Below are 19,629 nucleotides of genomic sequence, written 5' to 3' on the forward strand. Positions count from 1 at the left end.
GACCGTGTCTCTCTGAAATATCAAGAATATGCAGAATAAGCATGATATATCATGTCCCGGTGATTATGCATATACCTTTGTTGTTATACTAGGTTAGTAGCTACTGCTCCGTATCGAATATTTACCTTGCATGTACCTTGTTGTGACATTCTATTGCAACACTCATTTGACTTAAATTATGAATTACTATCATGGTATCTGTTAATGGCTAGAGCTATCGGTGTATGTCCGGATCCATCCATTTGCTTCGTGCAGCAGGAGCCAAGGACGGGCGCCTCTTCCGTCGATAGACAGTTTCGAAGGTTCGGGGAGAGACCACAGGTGGATGTTCGTTCGATGGAGGTTGCTGTGGGGTGTCTGGAGCAGGAGCTGGCGAACTACTAGCATGTCGTTTTGGTTTGACCAGAAGTATGATGAACAATCCTGCGACAATAATAACCAATAATAGAAGGATTTTGCGCTTCGTTGTACGCCGCTGGTAATTAGTGGCCTATAAATAGCACACCTAGTTAGCATCATCTTTGAGACATACAATAATGGCACTAGTAAGGACTTACCACTTTGAGTTCCTTATCAGCAGCTTTAACTTCTGTATTCATTTTCTCAACATTATAGTCTATCCGGTCCAGCATGGTACCTTGGTCGATGACCATTGCTTGAAGTTCGCGGAATATGTCTGATAGCTCAATAATACCTTTGGCGATATCATTGATTTCCCTTTCTCGCTGCATTATGGCGGCGTCATTCTCTCCCCTGAGCCGCTGTGATGTTTGCATCAGAGTTGTCTGCGAAAAGGACTTGTCTGCATCGGATTCCATCAAAGAGGGATCCGTATAAGGATTTTGTACAGGTGTTGGAGATCGTTCAAAAGGGTTCGCTGCACCCTCCAGCCCCCGCAATTCTATCAATAGCACCGTTAGCAGCTTTAACATGTATGAAACGGAAACAGCGGCGACCTCACTCTTTAAGTATGTGCTTTGTTTCTTCCTGAACCGAGCACTTGCCTCTTGAACTCGTGAAGCAAGAGATATTTGAATATTTTTGGCCATAGTTTCATCACCACTACTTACACCACCTTGTTGTTTTGCGTCACGTACCATCAACTCAACCTTCTGGACCGCCTTCTGGCATTCATGGAAGGAGCGCGTGATCTCCTGTGTGAGCCGCTCGATAATGCTTTCATCTTGTTTCCTTACTTCTTCGTCCCCGAACCCTGGTAGAAGGTGTTTCTGGTGTAGCTTATCCAATTGGGCGGACTTCTGCGCAATGTCGGCAAGTAACTCTGTCACCTCTTCCTGCACGTCGACCCACCGCGGGGGAAGCACATCCATCTCGATAATTGCATCGCCATCATCATCTAGTCCTCCTGATTCCGATATAAGTCTGCGGCTTTCCTCTGGTTGTGATAGTGAATCGGAGAAGCCATTGGATGCTCCGATATAGCGAGGTTTCTTGGCCGGATGATGCGCGAATGATTGACGATAGGAGATATATCTGAGCGAAAGAGATGTTAGTTCTTCCGCCAATGACCATACCGAGCGTAGAAAATTTAAAAGAATTCATTACAAATTCGTACGATCGCGCCACATTGTGAAAGGGCGGAGTTCTGGGTTCCCTTGCGGTTATCTTCTCGACGGAGTGTGTCCTTTAGGCAGTCTTGGTCATCGTCGGTCAATGGATTTGGGTAGTCGTTCGCCGCAAGCCTAGACCGAGTATGAGAAAGGGGCGCTCCGGTTCGCAACGGGCGTAGAGTCATAAAAAGCAGTACTGTTCATCCTATAGATACTAACCATCAATACTTCCGTAGCTCGATCTCCGGCGACGGCCCACGTGAAGGGGCAGATGTCTAGTCCTCATCCGGCATAGCGGTATCAGGTCCCGCGGGTGTATCACGTGATACCATACCCGTAACGGTCCTGTAATTGGTGTGGCTCCCCACAAGCATCTCGACCCATGAGGCCTACAGATATTATGTGAGAGGAGTTATGTTAACAAGACATCATGGGCGCATATATGCTGCAGGGAAGAAAAGAAGAGTGGCGTATTTAAAGGTTAATTTTATCTCTAGCACTGATAGAAGGTATATCGAAGACTACTATATTCTGACTGCTCGCTGGGCCATCCATGAATATCTACTCCATATACGAAAACCTCCATGATATGGCGAGTGTCAAATTCAATTCATCCATGGGAGTATGGACTTAATGTCTCGCATGAGGAGCACGGTTCAAACTGCCGCATGCTGTATGTTGTAGGTCATCATTGAATCAGGATGGGGTTCAGGTACCTGAAATTGCCACCACTAAGGATCAGTAACCAACCGAATATTCGTTTGCCTTCAAGCTTTCCTGTATGGATGAATGACGGGGTGCCACGCTGTCTCTAGATGTGTGTAGGTCTACACAGGCATACATATGGCATGGAGGTATCGTTAGAACAGGACACTAATGACAGACTATCTATTTATGATCTTGATAGTAGCGCTAAATTCTTCATCCGTAGGCTACAGCATTCAAGAGGGAGCTGAAGAGAGAGATCGGGCAGTGCTTGCTTGACTTAGCCATTCCTCCTTTTAGAGGGCGCTTGGAGCATCTTATGGCTAGGGCGGGTCACGTTTTGCGACCGCCTTGTGAGGCACTCAGCTCTGTGGTCGGCCGGGCTGGCCATTTATTATGATTGAAGTAAGTTGGGTCGGTTCCCCTTAAACAACGCCCGTCTTCCCAACTTTCCCCCCACTATCAACGCGATCGACTTCTTGAAACCTCCCACCTATTCTCATTTGTATCTTTGTTCCTTTTCTTATTTGTTCACCACTTTTTTTTCATACTCCGTCCATATTCACCATGGTATGTCATTCTTCCTTCCATCGTTGTCAGTCGTGTTCAAAATCCCCCACTTTGCGGGGCAGATCGTCTAGCATTCTGAACGAAATTGCTGACAGCGCATCTTCTAGGCTGATTCTTTGACTGAAGAACAGGTCTCCGAGTACAAGGAGGCCTTCTCCCTATTCGTAAGTCATTATCATCGTTCGCGAAAATCGGTTTTGATTAGCTTTTATTCGAACACAAGCTGACTTGGCTTTTCTTGGGTTCCCAATAGGACAAGGATGGTGATGGTTAGTACAAGTCATTTTATTCAATCTCTCTTCAACTTCGACCAATATCCTTTAGCCGCCATAATTTTACCCAATTTCTGTTCGATCGGTTATAGTCTTGGCGTTGATAAATTGACATGATATGCAGGCCAGATCACCACCAAGGAGTTGGGCACTGTCATGCGCTCTCTGGGCCAAAACCCCTCTGAGTCGGAACTCCAGGACATGATTAACGAGGTTGACGCCGATAACAATGGCACCATTGACTTCCCTGGTACGAGACGGCTTCCGTACGATACACACATGAAATAGTTGTTAATGTTCAATCAGAGTTCCTTACGATGATGGCGAGAAAGATGAAGGATACCGACTCTGAGGAGGAGATCCGGGAGGCTTTCAAGGTTTTCGACCGCGATAACAACGGCTTTATCTCTGCTGCCGAACTGCGCCACGTCATGACCTCTATCGGCGAGAAGCTTACCGATGATGAAGTTGATGAGATGATCCGCGAGGCGGATCAGGATGGTGACGGCCGGATCGACTGTACGTTTTGAGATGCCCTCCCGATCTAGTGCGGCTGTGAAACTGGTGATGCTGACCGATTTTAGACAACGAGTTCGTCCAGCTCATGATGCAAAAATAAGCGCCACCCTTCTGTATATCCCGCCAATTGATAGCGAAAATGAGTGAGAGCCAAGAATTCTATCCATCATGTCTCATTCCCGTTCCTGCCATTGCTTGTAGTCTACTGAGGCCGATATCCGCTGCCGATGACAGTCGGCCAAGCGTACCGTTTTAAGCGTTGTCTTTTTTCGCGGGATGAATGCAGTTGGATGGATTTAGACTGAGCCAAACGAATCGAGATAATGAAGTGGTACCTGGGAAACACTGAATGTCTCCTGTTTGGCATAACCGCTTTTGGCTTGCGATTTCCTTTGCCAATGTTTCTTCGCCCTTCTCTCTTACCTACTATTTACGTTTATCATACAGCCCGTTCGCGTTCTTAACTTTTACTCTTAAGCTCATTGATCCCCGTAGCAGGTTTCACTGCAAATTTTTCTTTTTCTTTTTCCATTTTTTTTTTTTTTTTTTAAAAAAAAAAAAAAAGAAAACCAGAGGCCCTTTGCATATCCCATTATTGCTCTATCGTTTCTCTACGTTTTGCTAGACAGGCTGCTATCTTTGGTACCTTGGAAAGTTGCTAAGTTTTAATGAAAACCATCCACCATGAAGTGAGAGAGCTCAAGTAAAGACCATTAATTATGCGTAATCTGCAACGTTCTGCACCCTTTAGCGATTGAATCTAAAAATTTCCATGAATTGCCTCGCCACGTCAACTCCAGCTTCCGGGTCGGGATCTTCATCCTGCTGCCCGCTTCCCACGATACTGGTAGATGGTTGGCGCGCTTTCTGGTCCCCTAGCTGCTTCAACTTTCGCAACTGCTCTTTGGATTCCCTGCCGATATCCTGTACCAGAATCGCTTCCCGCGCCCCTTGAATGCCCAAGCGCGCCCAGAACTCTCGAATCAAAGTTGCAGTCGCAGCATACTCAGCATCAATATCTGCCTCCTCGAGACCTTCAGGAAACGCCATGTCAATCCCAGAGTCACCGTCATCATCGGGTACGCCGCTATCTCTAGGTCCGCCAAACGCCTTTTTGGACTGGCTAAATAGCGACGCGATGGACGTCACTAAAGACGGACCTTTCCATTCTATCTCTACAACCGTACCCCTGACCCTTGCAGCCGGCTGCGTCTGTCGTACATCACCAATTCGGACCCGAAAATCACCAACATCATAGACGACACCACCAGGAACCGTAACAGTGTGTCGATGGCACCAGAATGGTTGGCAGGCGTAAACAAAGTGCTGAAAGAGTGTACTGCACGCCGGCAATGGAACAGTCGTCATGACCATTGACGAATGATCTTGACTGTTCGGGGCTGGAGCCTGTGTAGGTGTCGCGGTCTGTTGTGGGATTGGGGTTGAAGAGGCGGGACTCGGTGCCCCTGGAGCTACTGTGCCGGGAGTACCAGCGCCATGTTGAGTGTGAGGCACCTTTTCTGGTGGCGGAGATGTATAAATGAACCCATGGTTTGGAAAATAGGTCAGCGAGAGGAACTGCATGTACCTCGGCTGTGTGGGACGCTGGGACGCAGATGCAGGCAAGCAGGATGGGGTGTCCCGCATCAGTTTGTGCTCTAGGGCCCAGCGGCCCACGGGAATAGGTTCATCGGCTAATGATGAATGAAGACGCTCTGTAACTGTAGCGAACGCCGTGGAGGCGTTGGGGTTTGATGGGATGAAGAAGACCCTGTTGCTGTCAGTGGATGTGCGATTCTGCGAATGGAAGTGGCATCCATTACCCAGTGATTGGCATCTTGATGAAAATTCAGAGCGATGATAGACCTTTCCAGAAAGAGTATGACTCTTCTATCCAGATATCTGGGTATATCCAGTATCCAAACAGACGATTGGTAGAAAAGGGAAACCAGGGGGTATCTAAAGCCTAAGAAACAAGATGTAAGGAGCGGCAATGTAATAATAGAGTCTACGCTCGCCCAATACAACTATTCAACAGCTACCACAGTACATAATAGATCCAGTCGCATGTGAAGGTCTAGCACTGTTAGTGACTATGGCAAAATGACTGAAGCTTGACGGTTTGGTTCCATACCTACTCGATAGAGGCAATATATCAGATATCAGCTGTCATTCAGACTTAATGAGTGCTAGTAAAGTGATATCGTCCGAGTAGACTTGAACCACACCAATAGACAATGATATAGCCTATCCAGTAACACTTCCGTATGTATCAATCTCGGGAGCAAACTGTGGTTGCCCGAGGCATCCAATGCAAACAGGGCAAACGCTCTGCCAAGGGGTACACACGACCACCCACCCCAAACCATGGTTGAGCGCCACTAACTTACGATTCCATCTCCACCTTGGAAAAACAACTTTATCCAAAAATCCACCGATGTTTCAAGTGTCAACCTGGATATTTCTCGCGTATTTATTGATCTTGTCTGGTACCACTACATCGATATTCTCTCACGTCGCATTCCTAATTATCAAAGTACCTTCTCTGCGTCCAGAGCCAAGACACGGCATGCAGATGTGCTGAGACAGTGGAGCACAGGGGGCACTTTGGAGGCGGGATGTCATGTCAAGAATAGCACATTTGGCTGGGCTAAGCCTTCTCCTTCCAGGGCCCTAAGGCTCTAAGGGTCCCAGGGACCACTTTGATTACGCAATGCCCAGTATATCATTTTCTGTTTAACTCTCTAAGGCAGGAAAATGCAGCCACACCTTTCGCCTAGGCTCCTCTTCTCGATCAACATGCCAATCATTGCCTAGATGTTTGATAATGGAAAGCAGCAACATTCCTGATTAATCGCCTCCATGCTCACCTGCCAATCAAGGCGAAAGGACAGGTCGAACCAACGGCGATCACTGGGGCTGAATTACTATGGAGGACTGTGTACTCCAACTGCCCATATTAACCCAGAATTAATGTCTGGGGTGCTTTGTTCGCCCCCTTGATGGATGCTCTAGACTTTTCCTGACTTGGAGATTTTGATTGAGTCTCTTCTTTCCCTCTCCAGCATTAGATGCTACTCTAACCTCTGAGCATGCTGTATCTACATTCCTTCATGTTGTTTCTTTCGTTTTCAACCTAATCTCGAGCTGCAAAAAGCTCACTAGCATTCCCTCGCCCATTGTCCTTCCTTCCAATTTCTTAACTAAGGCCACTTTTGTGGTTATTCTCTCTCTCTTTACACTATGCTTTGCGTTCGAAAAAGCTATTTTCTTCCAACATTTGTCTTAGTCTTCCTTACGTATATCCTTTTCTCTAGTCTACCGCCAGGCGCGGAAATACCGTACATTGACGACCCCGCAGAATATGGACCTCCTCCAAGGCCTCCTCGAAAAGGCAACGACTTAATTCATTATAGAAATCCCACTGAGCAACACCCTGTGGAAGAATATATCCCCCTTCCAACAGCTGCCCCATCTCCCATTCCCCGCGTCCAATATGAATTTCCGGCGGAATCATGGTTGACTCGCAGAAGAAGGGTGAAGAAGCAGAACGCTGTGCGGAATGCCTTCAAACACGCATGGAAAGGATACAAGAAACATGCATGGCTACGGGATGAGCTGTCGCCCCTCAGTGCTGAATACCGAGAATCATTTGGTGGATGGGCAGCTACCCTGGTTGATTCTCTCGATTCACTTGTCATCATGGGGTTGACGGACGAATTCGAAGATGCGTTGCAAGCAATTGAACAGATTGATTTTTCGACCACTGGTGCCACGCAAATCAATGTTTTCGAGACGAATATCCGATACCTAGGAGGCTTTCTGGGAGCTTACGATTTAACTAACGGAAGTTACCCCATACTTTTGAAGAAAGCAGTAGAGGTTGCCGATCTGATATATGGCTCATTTGATACTCGCAATAGAATGCCCCAGTCTCGTTGGGAGTGGACGCGGTGAGATAGAGCCTTTGTTGAAGTGGTCAAAAATGCCATGTTAGCGTTACAAAACAGTGCTAACAATTCACTAGGTCGGCTCTAGGAATGGGCATCCAGCCCAGCCGCAACACCATTCTTGCCGAGCTGGGTTCCCTAAATCTAGAATTCACCCGAATGACGCAGTTGACCAAGGACCCAAAGTATTTCGACGCGATTCAAAGGATTGCCGATAAGCTGGAATCCGCACAATTGCACACCCAAGTACCCGGTTTGTGGCCTATGATGGTCGATGCACATGATATGGAATTCAACGATCCTCGATTCACTGTCGGTGGAATGGCCGACTCCACTTATGAGTATCTTCCAAAGGAGCATATATTGTTGGGGGCGCAGACGAATCAATACCGGAAAATGTACGACGCGGCGATGAACTCTATTAAGAAGCGGCTGCTTTTCCGGGGCATGACCAAGGATGGGAAGGACATCATGTTCGCAGGCAATATCCGTGGTACTTCTAAAACCGTCATTGAACCTCAGTTTGAACACCTGAAGTGCTTTCTCGGAGGGACTGTAGGCATAGGAGCCAAGGTGTTTGACCGCCCCGAGGAATTATCGATCGCGCGCAAATTGACCGACGGTTGTATTTGGGCATATGATATTATGCCGACAGGGATCATGCCCGAGGCGCTATATGTCAGTCCCTGCAAGAATATGGATGACTGCGAGTGGGATGAGCAGAAATGGCACACTGATATTCTTCGTCGTTTCGCCAAATACTCCCAAGGGGAAGAAGCCGCCCAGAAAATCATCAGCAGCAATAAACTGCCACCAGGCGTGACTGAGATTCCAGATGCAAGGTATAACTTGAGGTATGTCAGCTATTCGTCTACCCAGCATATTGTTCTTGATGGATATTGATGGATAACCTAGACCGGAGGCTATTGAATCTGTTTTCATTATGTACCGTATCACGGGAGACAAGGAACTGCAAGATGCTGCATGGCGGATGTTCCGTAGCATTGAGAAGATGACCCTGACTCGCTACGCGCATGCAGCTATCTCGGATGTGCGAAACCCCGAGTCGTCACAGCTGGACTATATGGAAAGTTTCTGGCTTGCAGAGACGCTCAAGTACTTCTACCTTATTTTCTCTGAACCGGACGTCGTCAACTTGGACGAATACGTACTGTATGTATTCACAATATCCCCATGACCGCTTAAGGTTATTTAAACAGAAGTTACTAATTGCAATCGCATAGGAACACCGAGGCACACCCATTCAGACGTCCAACTGCGTGAACATGATGCGGTAGCCTTTTTGCCTTCATTCCTTATTTCTCTTATATTTGGTTAGATAAAGGGTTCTTCGGCGCACAGGAGTTACACGGAGGTATAAATTAGCAGGACTAAATTCCATCTACGGATATACCTATCATAAGAGAAGATTATAATAAAGACATTAGATACACAGAAGTATTCCAATACCGCGTCTAACTCCTTCTATCGTACTCAATCGTATACTGTACATCCTTCCGAATAAACATCCTCCCTCCACTACACTCAGCAGCATCCGATCCATCCATCTCCACAAGCTCGATAGACGAATCCATAGGGCCGGCCTTTTGCGCACCACTCTCGTCACTTCCCAGCCTTTCATGAGTCTTCGACCATGTTCCCGACCGAGACACACGCCATCTCTCTCTCCCATCCACCACCGAAGGCAAACCCCTAGTCCCTGATTTCGACGATGAAGAATGATCCTTTGGCGTCCTCGACGTAGACCCACTCTCCAAATTCGAATCCCCTGCCGTCCCATAATTCGTACTGACAGCCGCCATGAACGGCCGAAGACAAAACACGCTACACGCGACGAGAGCATAGTGCAGCTCAACCTGGGCCCATATAATCGGTTCGACGGCAGCGAGAGTAGGATCCTGTGATGCGATAGTTTGATTTAGGGCACAGAGATGCAGTATAGAGAAGATGACGAGTCTAGACACACGTCAGCTAGCTATAAAGTAATTGGAAATAGGAGATAATCCTCACGGTAGGCGAAAGAAGAAGGCAAAGCCTATGGGTAGTTTGCGCTTAAGAGGCATAAATAGACCGGCTAGGAGGGTGGCTGCGACTGCGAACAGGAGAACTTCCGTTAGGATGTCCATTGCGACGATGAATTGCCAGCGTTTTAGCTGTATGGGTTTCTGTTAGCTGGTTTGGTGGTAATTGAGGGTCTAGAGGGTATAACCGGTGAACTTACCAGATTCACGCATTGTGCTCCGGCGCCTTTCCAGGGCCTATTTAGCTCGCAGTTGATTGCGATAATGGATACTGATGTGATTATCCATGCTGTGCAGAGAGCGAGTGTGGCCCAGGAGATCCGGTTATGGAGTTTCTGGGGTGTGAGGCGGAGGTGGATGCCCACTACACAACATTTGGAGACGTAGACGGTGATCAAGTAGAGGATATCGCTGACTGTGACAAGCTATAGGCTGCTTCGTTAGGAGGTTGGGTTTCTGATATGTTTGGGAATTAGGGCACGTGCTGTCTGAATGTTGTCTACTTGGTAGTGCTGGAGTAGATCAATAGCCGTTCCAAATCCGTGAGACACAGCGCCGAACAGGAGCGAGGTTTGGACAACTGCGAAAATCTATTATTGTCAGAGATGTTTTACCAGTTCTTGCCATCTTTTGATTCGAATTAAGTTAGCCCGACGGATGGTCAGAGCTTACCGTTGCTCCTAGCAGGACAAAGTCGTCATATGCGAACGGCGGACTGAGCACCAGTCGCACATAAAGACGAATCAGTAAACTGACTAGCGAGACAACTAGTCCCAAAGCACCGGTGATAATTATCCAAGCTCCATGATGGGAGCCGTCTACCACCTGAAAAGGAGGTGAATAGCCTGGGGGTATGTACACGCCCATGACGGCTGAGGACCTGAGGTGACCCCAGCCGATGGAACAGGATAAATAAAATAGACTCGCCTATACACCGTCATTTCGCTTACGGCGCCATGATGACAGGAATGAGGCTTTTTCTTAACCACTCCTTTTTTGCTTTTTACTGCTTTCCTCGGTTATGCGTTCTGGCCAGCCTTAGGGCCAACCAGGCGTCAGAGCCAGGGTGGGATATGTGATGACCCGCGAAAAAGCATCGTGCCTAACAGCTGACATGGTTACCCTCGTCGATCACCCGCAGAAATTGCGATTGGGCTTCGCCGCTCGAATCAGATCTACAGAATCAAACGGGGGTTCTGGCAAGCTCAGACAGTCAATCCTTGAAAATATCAGCACAAACCTTAGCCAAGACCGACCCTTGTCTCCCTATTTCCTTTTGAGTTCGGGGGTGCCGACTAGGTTCCGGAGAGCGACACTGTCTTGAAATTGATGTCAGGAGGAAAGAGACTGTTTGGCGAAGTATGGTATGTAAGGCTTTGCTCGTGGAGGATCGTTTCAGTGTGGTCCAGGCTCCCACTTAAGCTCAGTCAAGGGGGCTTTCCGTGCACGATCAGCGCCACTGGCTCCATATTAAGCGGTAAAGCTCGTGATCGATGTTTTGGCTTTCCACTGTGTCAATAGTCGACGCACGCAAACACCCAAAATAGCCAATCTTTGATTAATAACAATCCCGACGGTCACACATGAGCTGACACCCGACATGCAACTTTGGGCGTGGGGGGAAATTAGCATTTATTCTCTCCGAAAAGCTCGTCAGCAGGTTCTATTCTGAACAACGCTGGGCTCCGGATGATATTCGGCGGCATACTTCTGTGGATAGCTGTTCACAAGAGAAGGGGCTGACAATCTTTGAAACACATACTCGAGGGGTCAAACGCAGACACATGTAAGGCGCCCGCAAAATGCGAAATTGACTTGGAAATGATAGTCGGCACCCAACGATCAACATGCCACAACATGGCGCGCGATGACGAGCTCATACATTCCGCCTTTTTCTTTTGAATCTTGCTGTCCCACATGGCTGGAACTATGTCTTTCATATTGGTCCGCAAACTCGAGAATATTGCTCTAGCCTCGTTTGGCGAAAACAATTGCTACCCCTCGCACGCAGCGGAATTTACCCCTACTACGACAGAATCTCCTCCATTACTCCTGAATGATCCTCATGTACTAACTGGACCTACATACTATCGGCAAATCTAGAGGTGTTTGCGCCATGGTGCATGCTGCTGATCTTAAACATGAAGTTGAGGCATTCAACATCTCCGAGGCTGGATATGCCTCCAAAGGCCTTGTTGAGCCCAAGTATATGGGTACCATAGCAGATCAGAGAGATATGAATGTATTAGGCCGAGCCCAAGTTCTGCGGGTGAGTCTGCCCATGTCGATCCATGTATAGTACTGACACCGTTAGCTTAGAGGAATTTCCGGTTTGTTTCGATTGTTGGATTCGGTTGCACATTAATATCTACGTGGGAAGTCATCCTAACGTATGTTTCCCTGGTCTTTCTGGCATTGTTTAGACAACTAATTGCTGGCCAGGTTGTTGAGTGCCGGCTTAACCGACGGTGGGACTGCTGGCTTGATATGGGGCTTTATTATTGTTTCGTTAGGGTTCGCCCTTGTATTTGCCAGCATAGCTGAGATGGCGTCAATGTATGCTCTATGGTCGCTTCATCACTATTCATGGGGCTCAAGCTGACTTCTTCTGACAGGGCCCCGACATCTGGGGGTCAGTATCATTGGGTATCCGAGTTCGCCCCTCGCAAATACCAGAAGTTCCTAAGTTATATTACTGGTACTCGATGTCAAGACCCATCCTCAGTTGATCAAGTAACTGACAACATTAGGCTGGCTCTGCGCAATGGGATGGCAGTGCGCTATTGTATCCATTGCATTTCTTGCTGGCACCGTCATCCAAGGCCTGATTGTGCTCAACGATTCGACGTATGATTTTCAACGCTGGCACGGCACCCTATTTGTAGTAGCTATTACGACATTTTCTATTCTTTTTAATACCTTTCTAGCTAAGAACTTGCCCGTGGTAGAAGGTTTGATTTTGATCCTTCATGTCATCGGGCTGTTTGCGATTATCATCCCTTTGTGGGTGCTTGCTCCCCGCAACAACCCCAAAGCTGTTTTTACTGAATTCAACAATGGGGGAGGATGGAATAGCCCCGGTACTGCGACACTGGTCGGCCTGTCGACTGCCATTACCTCTATGATCGGATATGATTGCTCTGTGCATATGTGTAAGTGGTAACTCTTCCTTTGTATATACAAAGTAGCTAAGCTACAGGAACAGCCGAAGAGATTAAGGACGCGTCAAGCACATTGCCCAAAGCAATGATGACCTCTATGGGTGTCAATGGTATTTTGGGCCTCATTATGATTATTACGCTTTGTTTTACGATGGGCGATGTTAATAGTATCCTTGCCACCCCGACTGGATTTCCGTTCATACAAATATTCTACAACACTACCAATAGTTATACAGCAGCGAATACAATGACCGCAATCTTGATAGTGACATTGACGGCCAGTACAATCACGGAGGTGGCAACAGCATCCCGGCAGCTGTGGTCTTTTGCGAGAGATGGAGGGCTTCCCTTCTCATCCTTCTTCTCCTACGTATGTTGCCAACAACAAGATAACTGGATGTCATTCCATTGAGCCAGAGTATGATGTGCTGACAGAGTGAATTCGAAATAGGTCACACCGGGATGGCATATCCCACTGAATTCGGTGATGGTCTCTCTTGCAGTGACTATTCTCCTCTCTTTGATCAATATCGGCTCCACTGTCGCTCTTCAGGCCATAGTGTCCCTTACTATTGCCTCTTTGATGTCTGCCTACATTCTTTCTATTGGCTGCGTCATTCTCAAACGAATCCAAGGCGAGCCGCTTCCGCCGCGGAGATGGTCTCTCGGCTCTTTCGGTATGGCCATCAATATTGCATCTTTGCTATTTCTATTCCCAATCTTCGTCTTTTCTTTCTTCCCCCTCAGTGCATCTGTTGATAGTAAGACGATGAATTGGAGTGCGGTTATGTATGTGGGAGTGATCGGCTCTGCGTCAGTCTATTATATGCTTCGAGGGAAGTATCAGTTTATTGCTCCAGTGGCGCTCGTCAATAGGGGGGATTGACCTGGATGGCCTTGGCTATTGTTGGCTTGTCAGCAAATTATACGATATCCTACAGCAGGGATATCTTGATGTACAGTATTCTCAATGTTAATAAAATCTCTCCATGAATTGTGGGATTGTGAATATGTTCTATTGAATCTTGTCTACGATCTCTTCCCCTATTGTAAAACAGGTAATACCACTGTCTGATTCCCAGAACTCGTATTATATCATCCAGCCCACAGCTTCTGTCCAGTCCAATCCACTTTCTATCTTTAACCTCCCCTGCCTCTTCATTGTGAAGCCTACCAATTGGGATCCATGAGTCTTGGAACATATTGGACCCTAGTAGTGATCCCCAATACTGCAACGTTAGGGAGTATATTACCACTGAGCTTGGTGGGTTTCCCTACCGACCTGCTCTAAGCGGCGCTTAAGCCATACCCAGCTCCCCATTCAAGGCTGAACCAGCCCCAATTCTACTCATACTTCCTCAAATCCCCCGCTCTTTGAGGAACAAAACTGGCTATCGCAATTCTCAAAGCATTGGAACATCAATATTGCCGACGAAAAAGACATAAAGGTCGAAAGCCCCAACACTATAGGGATATATTCTTTAGAGGAAAGCCAAAATTTCGAACGATCGAAAACAAGAAAAAAAGATAGCATGTCCTAGCAGAGATGGGTCCTGTTATCTCCAAGTTGGACGTCCTAGCCCTCAACCATGTCGACAGGATCCTCAGTGATAATAGCATCCCTGGGGTGCCAAGTCAATGCCTGTGAAGCCAGACCCGACAATCGCCATCCAGTTTGACATCGTGCGTCTTCATCTCAACAGCACTGTAAGAAAAGTCTTGCTGAGTTTTGGTAGTTCTTTATTCATTGCTAACCTAGTATAGTACTCGGTAGTGATATTGCGTTGGGATTCAAACCAATCCCAGCAAATCTGGGAATTCCTAAACTGGATGATACTTTAAAACCCACGGAAATTAGCTACTTCAAAGAAGTTTCCTCGTTCACTCCTGGAAACTCCATCCGAATAGTTTCTATATTCCTACAGTACCCTGTACGGAGGTCCACTCTCCCCAAGGTTCAGATATGAATAGTTAATGCTGACCAGTCTCAGATGTTAGGCGTAACCTTGATGTGCACTGCACCTCTGTTGGAGGGTATCTGCCCTCATACCGGATTCTAACAATCATTTTGTTGTCAGTCTCCCGTCTGAGAAAAATACTACGGTGATGATATACAGAAAACAAATAGAGCATGGCAAGCCGTGGCCATCTTTTTCAAGAGTATGACCAGACCTCCGCATATGACTATTTGATACATCTGTACACTGCAAGGGGTACATGATCAGATAATGACAGCAAATATGAGACGATCCATCAGACGCTACTCATCAAATAGGACAACATGCAGATTGCAAAGTGTCTCCCAGCCCGCGGCGAGATAGAGCGCTACACCTTGCAGCGTGCTCAAACTGACTAATTGTATCGAAACACGGATTCCTAGACATCGAAATGCACCACTTTTCTCACAAACTACTGGGTCTGTTTTGGGAAGATAAGCCAGGCTTTCTGGTGGTCGTTAGCCTATTTTTCATCCAACGGTTATGAGCTTGCATCGAAACTAAAAGGAATTACAACATAACCGTGAAGGAGCAAGGAACTCCTACTGATTTTTTCCTGAATCCTCATCTAGCGACCCAGACATCGAGCAAAACATGTTGAAGTTTCTCAGATGGGAAACCGGAAAATATCCCCAGATATCAACAATACACCTCACCTGTGGATGCTGCTGGGATACGGTACTGACCTTATGACTACCAGCCGGTGTCGGTAAAAAACCAAAGCATTTAGAGGATGCTGACAGCAACAACCACAAGCCTTGCCACTGGGATTGCCTTACCGGTTTCAAGGTCTGTAGGGTAGCGATTTAGTCTACAATACTCTCTAGGACATTATTCTGGATAGCCTAGGTCCCCCACTTTATGGGCTGGGACTTGTCGAGCCCAGTCACTCTCAAGACTAAGAAACGAACTCCGTAGGCTACGCGCCTATATCCCATGGATTAACACTGCAACACGGGCGATTTTGTGGCTCGCAGACTTGGACCGAATCTAATGCTTGTGTAGCTTTGATGAAGGAGCATTGCGGCCATACTGAAAGCCTCTAGCCATCGCATTTTGTTGTCCTTTGAGTATTATACTCTGTGGTTCTATCTTTTGAATATGCCTAAGCTAATGTGTGTGCACAGGAGCCAGATCAAGCTAAAGCCCTCGATCTCCTGCTGAGTTTGCCAGAAGTCAGTTTGACTTAGGACTCATAACTAACAATAGCTCGGCTCCACCAGAGCTTGAAAGGACTAAAGACCTCCTATACCGAAGCCTTCAATATTAACATGAACTTATGAGTACAGTGGGTATGAGATCATCTCAGGATCTTATACATGACGTGTGTTCTGCTCTAGTGACCTGACCATACGAAGACCCCGAGCATCGTCATACCCTTTCTGATTAAAGGTATAGGGCAATACCAATATCCATGGGTTCGGAACTAGTTCGATATGTGTTATCTTCAAATTCCTGCGAATAGTCAAAGTCATGTTATGAGACTCACAGAGTCAGTTGCTTGGGGAAACCTTTCTGAACCGTAACCCTAGTGATACCTTGGAGTATTCTCTCGACTTCCTGCAAAATATGCGACCAAATTTTTGAAACTCCTGCTATAACTATCTTGTGACTAGGCAGTATGTCTATCATACTAGAGTCGTTGAGATGCTTGCGGCTGTTGATGAGGATAGCAGACTTGTACTATCCTTGGCCTTCAGGCTTCATTCACAGGCAAACTACATGAAGAGATCTTCAGAAGAAAACAGTCAGACGTCATGGACGTTGAGTTCGCTGGACTGATAGCGTATCTTCGTGAAGGCTCTGCTGTGATGAACCTGCGCATCGTATTCTTATTGCAGCTAATGCTATACGTCTTTCCGCCTGAAGCTACTAGCCTAAACATCTATTCGACCCATCAGCCGGCGCCGACTTCTGTATCCAGATTAAAAGGTACAAATTGGAAAAAAGTTGTATAGCTTTGGACGTCTTTCGGATCTTTGTGTCTACTTGCTTGCTAGGAACTATGCCATGGCTTCAACTCGCAGCCCAGCACTTGCTTTTTTCTTCTTCGTTTTCATGGCAGTTTCAGCCATGCATAGATCTGATACAGTCATGCTTATGGCTGGCTGACATCACCATACTTGGAGATCATTTGCAGAAGACTCAGGAGAACGACGCCCATGCCACACGCCTCTCACGCTTCAGTACTTTTTTCCACAGAAACGCTGCGAGCCGAAAAACATTCACACTACCAACACCTTTTGCGAGATCTTGTTCTTCCTAGGTGAAGTCTTCTTTATGACAACCTTGAGTCCCTAGTGACGACACCCATGAACCGGAGCAAATACGGATCAGATGCCAATGGGACTACATGGGTCAAAACTCAAACTAGGTTATGATTGACGGTATTTGTGGCTCATCAATCTGCGGTCGAAATCACAGAGTTCTCGGGTTCTTTCGATACGGCCCCTCGTCAGGGGCTTTTCTGTTCTTTTCGTTGTGCATGTGTCTACGACTGACCGGCAGACTGATTTTTATAAGCCTCTCAGCGTGAGACTAAGGGCTTTCATACTACATACAAGGAGAAATGGTACATGAAACCGTTTTCTCGTCATGAATGTATAAAAGCCCTGAGTGCCCATTGATGAGAGATTACACCATATACTTATTCGCAGAAAGAAAATACCGGTAATCTCGTCGAAACTCCCAACACTAACTCCTATTTAGGCATCTTGCCCAGTCTGGTGCGACCTGTCTGGACTTTATGGACCTTTTTTCTCTCCCTCATCACTTATCAAGTCGTTTCTCTTTATGGTAGATATGCATCGAGCCATCGCACACCTGGTTGATAAACCATCAGAACTGTGGCACTCATTTACTAGGGGCTCATCAATTCGAATGACGTCTCGAAAATATGCTCTTTATCCAGATGGGATTGCATCTTTCCCTCGGATATTCTTTATCATCGTTGTGATACTGCTGGCTATGCATTGTTGCTCCTCCCCTCTTGTTTTTTGCTCCTTCTCTCCTTTGCTTCTCATTCTACCAAGCAACACTGCATCCCAGATCCCATCTTAACTTTTGATAACATTCCTCTTGATCAGGCTAGATCCAACTCTCACAATGGCAAGAAGTGTATTGCCCGAGACCGAAAGGGAGAGGAAAGAAACCGTTCGGAACTACAAGGTAAAGAACCAATCCCGGAGGATGAACTTGAAATTGCATTCCAAGTCTAGAGTCAGCTATAAGCAGTTTCTACTCTTCAGAACTATCCTACCGGCCATTGTTCCCCACCAGCAGCAGCTCAATATCCAGACCCTTGGCATAGCGCCTCGGATGGCGCAAGTCCGTCAACTCCTGAGTGGCCCGTTGGTGAAAAGCTTCCCTTTGATATATTCGCCCAATCTTCCAACAAGGTATTTCCACCTAATTGATATGACCGAACCTAGCAAAGCTTACTCTATTCCTCGCCCGCTAGCTGCCTTGCCATATTAGTGCTGAATAGTTCGGATAGCCTGTCTACTAAATTCAGTAGCACTGGCATCCCTATTTCAGCCTCATATGGACGATGTGCGCATCACCATCAGAGTCTTCGTGGACCAGCCAGGAAAATATTATCTGGACAGAGGGCCTCACTCAAGGCGGCAGAGAAGGATTGTCTTTTTTGGGAAAGTCAGCTGAAAAACTGGGCGAGACAGGCCAGGTTGAAGTCGAAAAGCTTTGAACGCCATCACAGTGTTTCGATACTGAAAATGACGAAACTCCTACACTGGGTTTACAACTTAGCTTTCCTGCTGCGACTACGGCACTTTCAGTTAATAATTCAACCTGCTAAAAATGAAACCTAAACACATACAAAAGGCAGCAGGCCGAGACTAAGACATCTAGCATCAATCATGTGCTTCGGAATTCCAGGTCACAATTATCCTTTACTGTGAAATGGCTGAAGAGTGAGTGATAAGGACATTTCCATTTGTATCCTCTCAAGCACAAGCGGGCTGTATGTGTGAGGAGAGGGAAAGCATATGTCGGGTGATATCCATTAGCAGAAAGGAGAGGCATGGATAGCCAGGAAAAGCAACATAACATGGCTGTCATTGTATATGTAAAACTCAGTCCCCCACATGCCAGCAGCATGGTATTGAGTCTCAAACTTCCAAAGAGCGGAGTTTGGGCTGGACTTCAGCTTACAAAGATCGGTAGATCAACTTCAAAAATTCGGGTTCACCCCTTATGAGCTCTCGCGCAGTTGCAGGCGTGCGTTCATATTTCGATGATGATTAGGAACTCTGGCAATCAGTTTTACAGGCATCTTACTCTAATAGTAACACGCTCTTTCTCCTATCTGAGTGCATGGCTATTATCAAAACTTGGCTTTCGGCTAATTTATGAAGGACTACCTTGGCAGGCTACGTTTCAGTGTTAAGAACGCTAAGTAGAATGAAGCTTCAATTGAACGAAAATCAATACTATCTTACTTACAATTCTAGCGACAAAAAAAACAAGAGAAGCTCCGCCATGCTTCCAAAGACTCTCAACTAATCGACTGAAAATCCTCTATCTTCAAAGTCAAACAGAACGCCGAACAAAATTCCAAGCTACTTTAGCAGATCACAAACAATAAAATGGTCATATATGGCAGGAAAGGCTTTAATTTGTGGTACATCTATCTATCAGAATCCCAAATGGCGGGGAGGCAATGGACCATGTGACGGCAAAGACGACTGCAAGGCGGCTATAAGGAAGGAAATTGTCCCAATAATGTCCAACGGACACAGAGAGCGCTCTGTATCTATGCAGAGGCGTCGTGATAGTCTTGGTGCTGCAGCTATGGCCATGTCTATCGAGTAAGTCAGTCTT

General features: G+C 46.7%; 6 protein-coding genes across 6 annotated transcripts; 3 read left to right on the forward strand and 3 right to left on the reverse strand.

The window, feature by feature from the left end:
* Positions 1 to 69: 69 nt before the first annotated feature.
* Positions 70 to 1,847, reverse strand: BDV37DRAFT_74416 (t-SNARE syntaxin TLG2). The gene is made up of 4 exons (XM_032091160.1): positions 1,567 to 1,847; positions 962 to 1,494; positions 558 to 901; positions 70 to 490 (listed from the first exon to the last, which is right to left on the reverse strand). The coding sequence occupies exons 1-4, from the start codon at positions 1,587 to 1,589 to the stop codon at positions 215 to 217; spliced, it is 1,176 nt and encodes a 391-aa protein (XP_031943426.1). The 5' UTR covers positions 1,590 to 1,847; the 3' UTR covers positions 70 to 214.
* Positions 1,848 to 2,501: 654 nt separating this feature from the next.
* On the forward strand, positions 2,502 to 3,862 carry BDV37DRAFT_74279 (calmodulin). Its single transcript, XM_032091155.1, has 6 exons — positions 2,502 to 2,846; positions 2,954 to 3,010; positions 3,100 to 3,115; positions 3,243 to 3,368; positions 3,425 to 3,637; positions 3,703 to 3,862. The coding sequence occupies exons 1-6, from the start codon at positions 2,844 to 2,846 to the stop codon at positions 3,735 to 3,737; spliced, it is 450 nt and encodes a 149-aa protein (XP_031943427.1). The 5' UTR covers positions 2,502 to 2,843; the 3' UTR covers positions 3,738 to 3,862.
* Positions 3,863 to 4,366: 504 nt separating this feature from the next.
* BDV37DRAFT_244074 (uncharacterized protein) lies at positions 4,367 to 5,972 on the reverse strand. Its single transcript, XM_032081489.1, has 3 exons — positions 5,772 to 5,972; positions 5,461 to 5,714; positions 4,367 to 5,408 (listed from the first exon to the last, which is right to left on the reverse strand). Exons 2-3 carry the CDS (start codon positions 5,472 to 5,474, stop codon positions 4,385 to 4,387), a joined length of 1,038 nt encoding a protein of 345 aa, XP_031943428.1. The 5' UTR covers positions 5,475 to 5,714; positions 5,772 to 5,972; the 3' UTR covers positions 4,367 to 4,384.
* A 579-nt stretch (positions 5,973 to 6,551) lies between these two features.
* BDV37DRAFT_74529 (glycoside hydrolase family 47 protein) lies at positions 6,552 to 9,030 on the forward strand. Its single transcript, XM_032091162.1, has 4 exons — positions 6,552 to 7,590; positions 7,665 to 8,441; positions 8,503 to 8,760; positions 8,832 to 9,030. The coding sequence occupies exons 1-4, from the start codon at positions 6,881 to 6,883 to the stop codon at positions 8,869 to 8,871; spliced, it is 1,785 nt and encodes a 594-aa protein (XP_031943429.1). The 5' UTR covers positions 6,552 to 6,880; the 3' UTR covers positions 8,872 to 9,030.
* Positions 9,031 to 9,062: 32 nt separating this feature from the next.
* On the reverse strand, positions 9,063 to 10,697 carry BDV37DRAFT_74563 (uncharacterized protein; the record flags this gene model as incomplete). The annotated part of the gene is made up of 5 exons (XM_032091163.1): positions 10,302 to 10,697; positions 10,115 to 10,219; positions 9,830 to 10,054; positions 9,619 to 9,761; positions 9,063 to 9,564 (listed from the first exon to the last, which is right to left on the reverse strand). The coding sequence occupies exons 1-5, from the start codon at positions 10,494 to 10,496 to the stop codon at positions 9,063 to 9,065; spliced, it is 1,170 nt and encodes a 389-aa protein (XP_031943430.1). The 5' UTR covers positions 10,497 to 10,697.
* An 806-nt stretch (positions 10,698 to 11,503) lies between these two features.
* On the forward strand, positions 11,504 to 13,743 carry BDV37DRAFT_74577 (putative GABA permease). Its single transcript, XM_032091164.1, has 7 exons — positions 11,504 to 11,898; positions 11,949 to 12,019; positions 12,072 to 12,185; positions 12,245 to 12,327; positions 12,380 to 12,781; positions 12,835 to 13,160; positions 13,242 to 13,743. The coding sequence occupies exons 1-7, from the start codon at positions 11,746 to 11,748 to the stop codon at positions 13,674 to 13,676; spliced, it is 1,584 nt and encodes a 527-aa protein (XP_031943431.1). The 5' UTR covers positions 11,504 to 11,745; the 3' UTR covers positions 13,677 to 13,743.
* Positions 13,744 to 19,629: the final 5,886 nt, after the last annotated feature.

Source organism: Aspergillus pseudonomiae, assembly GCF_009193645.1.
Source record: "Aspergillus pseudonomiae strain CBS 119388 unplaced genomic scaffold BDV37scaffold_19, whole genome shotgun sequence".
Taxonomy (NCBI): Eukaryota; Fungi; Ascomycota; class Eurotiomycetes; order Eurotiales; family Aspergillaceae; genus Aspergillus; species Aspergillus pseudonomiae.

Excerpts from the sequence above, each read along its gene's own strand:
- BDV37DRAFT_74416 (XM_032091160.1), bottom strand. The coding sequence starts at position 1,589 with ATGTGGCGCGATCGTACGAATTT. Across the intron at positions 1,495-1,566 it reads TGGCGCGATCGTACGAATTT|ATATATCTCCTATCGTCAAT; the intron begins GTAATGAATTCT and ends TCTTTCGCTCAG. Across the intron at positions 902-961 it reads ACAAAGCACATACTTAAAGA|AATTGCGGGGGCTGGAGGGT; the intron begins GTGAGGTCGCCG and ends TGCTATTGATAG.
- BDV37DRAFT_74279 (XM_032091155.1), top strand. Across the intron at positions 3,369-3,424 it reads TGGCACCATTGACTTCCCTG|AGTTCCTTACGATGATGGCG; the intron begins GTACGAGACGGC and ends ATGTTCAATCAG. Across the intron at positions 3,638-3,702 it reads TGGTGACGGCCGGATCGACT|ACAACGAGTTCGTCCAGCTC; the intron begins GTACGTTTTGAG and ends GACCGATTTTAG.
- BDV37DRAFT_74529 (XM_032091162.1), top strand. The coding sequence starts at position 6,881 with ATGCTTTGCGTTCGAAAAAGCTATTTTCTTCCAACATTTGTCTTAGTC. Across the intron at positions 8,442-8,502 it reads GATGCAAGGTATAACTTGAG|ACCGGAGGCTATTGAATCTG; the intron begins GTATGTCAGCTA and ends TGGATAACCTAG. Across the intron at positions 8,761-8,831 it reads AACTTGGACGAATACGTACT|GAACACCGAGGCACACCCAT; the intron begins GTATGTATTCAC and ends GCAATCGCATAG.
- BDV37DRAFT_74577 (XM_032091164.1), top strand. The coding sequence starts at position 11,746 with ATGGTGCATGCTGCTGATCTTAAACATGAAGTTGAGGCATTCAACATC. Across the intron at positions 11,899-11,948 it reads GCCGAGCCCAAGTTCTGCGG|AGGAATTTCCGGTTTGTTTC; the intron begins GTGAGTCTGCCC and ends CCGTTAGCTTAG. Across the intron at positions 13,161-13,241 it reads TCTCATCCTTCTTCTCCTAC|GTCACACCGGGATGGCATAT; the intron begins GTATGTTGCCAA and ends AATTCGAAATAG.